Source organism: Chenopodium quinoa, unplaced genomic scaffold, assembly GCF_001683475.1.
Source record: "Chenopodium quinoa cultivar QQ74 unplaced genomic scaffold, ASM168347v1, whole genome shotgun sequence".
Lineage (NCBI taxonomy): Eukaryota > Viridiplantae > Streptophyta > Magnoliopsida > Caryophyllales > Amaranthaceae > Chenopodium > Chenopodium quinoa.
In genome coordinates, this window is record NW_018742738.1 from 11,787,077 (window position 1) to 11,792,295 (window position 5,219).

The 5,219-nt window shown below is 31.2% G+C and overlaps 1 protein-coding gene across 2 annotated transcripts; it reads right to left on the reverse strand.

Annotated features, from left to right (window-relative positions):
• Positions 1-635: 635 nt before the first annotated feature.
• On the reverse strand, positions 636-4,404 carry LOC110724258. 2 transcript variants are annotated; one of them, XR_002511922.1, is made up of 6 exons: positions 3,801-4,404; positions 3,660-3,716; positions 1,594-1,713; positions 1,412-1,487; positions 1,018-1,113; positions 636-934 (listed from the first exon to the last, which is right to left on the reverse strand). XR_002511922.1 is itself a non-coding variant. In XM_021903678.1 (5 exons), exons 1-5 carry the CDS (start codon positions 3,875-3,877, stop codon positions 839-841), a joined length of 402 nt encoding a protein of 133 aa, XP_021759370.1. In that variant the 5' UTR covers positions 3,878-4,366; the 3' UTR covers positions 636-838. The 2 variants fall into 2 exon arrangements, 1 of the variants encoding a protein (XP_021759370.1); XM_021903678.1 differs by lacking the exon at positions 1,594-1,713 and having other exon boundaries at positions 3,801-4,366.
• Positions 4,405-5,219: the final 815 nt, after the last annotated feature.

Genomic DNA, 5,219 nt, shown 5'->3' on the forward strand with positions numbered 1-5,219 from the left:
CAGTCTGTCGTGAGGCGGGAACTTCCAGTCCATTTTTCCGTCTAAATTCATTTTTAATCCTAATTTCTTTCGGCTTTTTAAGTGCCGATTGATAATTTCGGGCTTGTTTCTGACTTTTATTATTCGGGCTAAAATAAGAAAATAATTAAATAAAATAATAAAAATGTTTGGGCCAAAAACAATAAAATAAAATAAAAAGGTTTGGGCTTAAAATTGCTTAATAAGTTTGGGCTGAAATTAAAACTATGCTTTTTACCAAACATCAAGACTAATCCATGGACCGTTCAAAATAATGAATTTAATACGATTTTTTAAGCACTCTCGGGATTAAATACTAAACCCGACCAATAGTGGCGGTGAAAGATTATTTATCATCGGGTTTAGTTTTGGAGAGACATTTTTAGGTGTCTACAACAACCGTTGTAGATGAAATCGTTGTTGTAGAGGGTGGTATTATGTAACAACGATTACTCTAACCGTTGTTAAATGTATGGTGTTAACAACATTAGACTACTCATTTAACCACTGTCAATATTGATATTCTTACCGTTGTTGATGTGAATAGTTTGTTTGTTGTTAAAGTAAAGATCTTGAATCATTGTTGTTAATTAACTAAGAACTTAATTATTTGACTATCTATACAAACACAACTAAATTTACACAAACAAATGGATTGTATGTATATAAAATAAAAACTACTAAGTTTCACGGTGTCCATTGTAATAGAAAAAAAAATACGAAGCATTCATAATATTAACTTTAACAATTTGAGAAACATTAAACTAATAAGAAATCTAAACATAATGATTTGTCCACCAATTAGTTTTAACTTCCTAAATCAACTAGCAAAGTAGAGAATGTGGCGTGCCAACTCAGTTTTCACTTCATCAATTTGCTCTGTGCTATAATTGGGCCATAAACAATCTGAAAAGTACTGCACATATTGAAAAATATTCTAATCAATAATCAAAGCAATAGTTAATTTTTAATACAAACAAAACATTACAATAAATTTACCATTTCCGGAATTTGTGGTTGGTTATGAGCAATGATATCTCGCATGAACCTTAGGACATAGTAACCAAAATCTACACCATTAGTCTGACGAGGACACTGCATAAAAATAAGTAAAATAAATAGAGCGGAAAGACATAACAATGATTCCAACTTACTTATAAAAGACAAGCTATAAGAAATTTGGGTTAGATTAATTAGTATCCTACGGAGTAAGGCACTTAGGCACTAATGACTATCTTTTCTAAATAAAATTTAGATTCATCATTTGTTTCCTTTTTTTTTATTAAATTTTTGGTTATAGATATCACATAATCTTAAACAAACACAAAAAAATGCAATCTAAAAGCTAGATATTACAAGTTTATCGACATGAAAGTGATATGCAAATAAGTACCTGAATTTTGGACCAAGTTGTACTTTTCTTCACCTTCTTACTTCCTACAACTTGATTTTGATATATAAGTAATGCCCTATCAAATGGTTAAATATTTTTCAAACTTAAGAAAAGTAAAATATAAATATTGTCAAATGTATGGATAAAAAAAATCTTAATAGTATTTTAATAATCAAGCTTACGTCTCTACAACGCTACGTAATGTTTAGAATGTTTAATCGCAAAAGTAATGAACTCCTCCATTCCTTTCTCATATTCTCCTCCGGTACGATCTTTTGACATCCATTTTCGATCCATTATGACTAATCACGAAGAGGAAATTTTCATAACGGTCAGTGTTATTGAAGAGTTAATAAATTTTAATCAATCTAAACAAAATTTTGATTAATTTGATTTTGTCTAATATTCTTTCATTATTATCAAACACTATTAATTTAATACTTCTATCAATTTTTTTTTGTTTTCAAAATTAGTCACGCTGCCACATAAGCTGCCACATCAGCTGCTGCTACCACATGGCATGCCTCATCAGATTTCTTGTAATACAATTGTAATACAAGTAGTCTTTGTTTCTGAATGTGTCTACGACTCTAACTTTGTAATGACTTCATATATTTGACTATGATAATTTTAACTTAAACTAATGCATTTGGTGATTTATTCTGTTCAATTCAAATTTTGCTTTTACATGACAACCAACTAAAACATATCTATTCCTAATATCTTTCATCATTTATTTTTTGGCTATTAAATTTAAAGGCTTAGTGACTTTAGCATCTTTGTATTGAAATGATTATTTTGCCTAAAAAAATTATTGATGTTCATATAGCTGTGTTTGAAAGAGATACTTACAGAGGTTAAGCTTTTAAGCAAGAATGAGAGGAGTAAGTACTAAGGCTGATATATAAGATGAATTATATATGGAGCATGATCCATGTTTTCATATCCAATTAGAGTAGGGTATAAAATAAGTAATTGATTTTCAAGAGTTTTTTTTTTTTATTATTTCTGAAGTAACAACAGACTTTTGCTTTGGAGCCCCACCCTAAAATGCAACTTTCCAATAATTTAAGTCTAAGCTTGATTTTCAAAAGAAACCCAATTACCTCTTTTGAATGATACAAAAGGAAATGATAAATGAGCTTTTTTTTTGTAGTCTTTTAATTTATCTTACAAATGAATTATATAGATTATATGAACAAAGTAATACTGCATGATTTATATTCGAGAGTGGGCGTAAATTTGATGGAGTAATTTGAATCCCTTTATTAGTTTTGTGTTTCTTACAACAAAAAATATGAGTGAAACTCAATTTATTGGCATAGTGATTAAATCTATTAAAGAGGTTGGTCATCTTGAGATAGCTAGAGGTTTGGAAGAGTACTTTTTTGCATTTCCATAAGCATGATATCACTATTTTATAAATGGGTCTTTCTTGTTGATACGTAATACATACGAAGTTCTAGTGTTATTGTGTATTAGGCCTACAAGTCTAATTATGGATGTCAAGTACTTTTACCTCATTCAGAAGCAAAATAAACTACTACTTCCGTTTCTTTTTAGTTGACATGTATTCCTTTTTAGGAAGTTTCTTTTTAGTTGACACGTTTTCTTTTTAGGTAAATTTTTTACCTTGACCCCACTTGCTTTTTCATTCTGTATCACTCTCTCTCCTCTCCTTAATATGTGTGCCTAAATCAAACGCGTCAACTAAATAGAAACGGATGAAGTATAATATAACCTTACATTGTAGTTGTTAAACTATGTTTACCAACCAGAAGCAATTATTACTCTAAATACGAAATATATATCATTCTAAATGCACATGAAATTGTGTAATTATTCATAGCCAAGTAAAATAATACAAGCTTCAATAAAAAAAATTCACTAAATCCCACCCGTTGCCAACATCATCCCAATAAATCAATATGGAATTGTATTTTCTTTTTATAATTGGAAAGAAACCAACATACCAATCCAACAAACAGAATATCAATATGGGGAAAGAAACAAATTTGAATTAGCTACATACCAAAGATAATATAAATTAAATTAATTGTGTGTTAGCTATAATGTATACATGTCCTCTTAATCATGGTAAACCGACCAAAATTGATTCACCATACATCTAATTTCATGAAACAATTTACCCAGATTCTTGCCAATGAAGCCACATGCAATTTAAATTAAACAAATAAAACATCAAAAAAGCTAAAAATTAGTAATACGGAGTAGATGAATTACTTACCGAAGTCCGCAAATAAGTTGTCTGATATGTACTCTACAAATCGTAACCTCAGCCTCCCTAATTACATCAAATTAGACTCAAATCAGTTTAATCCAAGCCACGAACCCTAAGAAATCAAGATGAATTGATAGAATACCGTACCGAAAGATGTCTTGCAAACCAGAACGAGGAAAGAGAAAAGTGAGATTTGATTTTTTTTCCCTTATATATATGACCATTACAGAAACAATGAGAGTGGAATAGTAGCAGTTCCATCAAGTTTATGGAGAGTGGAAGCGGAGAAGTAGAGTTTCACAGCCACCCAAATTCTATTGTGAGTGGGTTTTGTGGGAGAGTGGGATAGAGTCATAGAGGGACTAGAAGCTGATGCTTTTTTGGGGATAAATTTCGGGGGTTTATTGGTTTTATTTTATTTTATTTTTTTATTATTATTTTTTAAGCAGAAAAAATTTATTGGAATTTTACTACAGTAGAAGATACTAAGGCCCTTCAACAACGTTTACCAAAGGCCCGTTATTAAAATTGTATTCCTTTAACACCAGTTAAATATAAAATGTTGTCTGATTCATAATTCGTTGTTAATGATATCAACTTATAACAATGGTTCAAGAAGGAGAGTTGTCATACATTATAGTATATTTTTAAAGCTACTTAATATAACGGTTCCTTGTTGACACGTTGTTGTTAAGAACGTTGGATTTTGCAACAATTGTAATAGGAATGACTTATGATGCGGCCTTTGATCGCCTTTTTAGTCAAGGCTTGATCACACCTATTGGGCCATTTCCAGAGCCAAAACCTGAAGAAAGGAGCGCCAAGTGGAATCCCAATGGCCACTGCGATTTCCATCAAGGAAGGGGCCACACTACCGAGAAATGTTGGAATTTGAAGGACACTATTCAAGATCTTGTAGATGCCAACAAACTTTCCGTCTCTCCAGGGGGTAAGAAGTTACAAGCGACAATGAAGACAAGGCGCACGATGAGCCCTTCGCGCAAGATTTCATGATTTCTTATTTTTATTAGTTTTCATTTCCCCAATTCAAGTCTAGCATAGATTTCCCTTACTGTAATTTGATAATTTTGTTAGCTTATTTACCATTTTCATCAATAAATTGAGTATTCTTTACATCTCTATCATTTTCAACAACAAAAAAATTAAAAAAAAAAATCAATTTCCAAGCCGAACACAAAGTACACCAATGATTTGAGGCACCTTTGCAACCCATTTTTTCCACTAACCATTCAAACATACACTCCATTTCTTCACAAACCATTTTAAGCCTCGTCTAACGTTTGGCCTTCATTTCTTCAACCCACATTCACCTAACCCTGAGATGGGAAGGTGTGCAATTTGTAACATTCAGAAAAAAGTTGAAAAAAATAATAATAAAAGAATAAGTAAATAAAAAACAATGTCTAAAGGCAAGTGTTCCAATGTCTTGGATACGAACACGCTCAAATTGCATCTCTCATCGAGTGCTTTGTACCGTGCCAGAGAAACATGAATGCTAAGTGAGTGGTGGATCACATGATTTGAGATTGCCTATATTTATTCAAA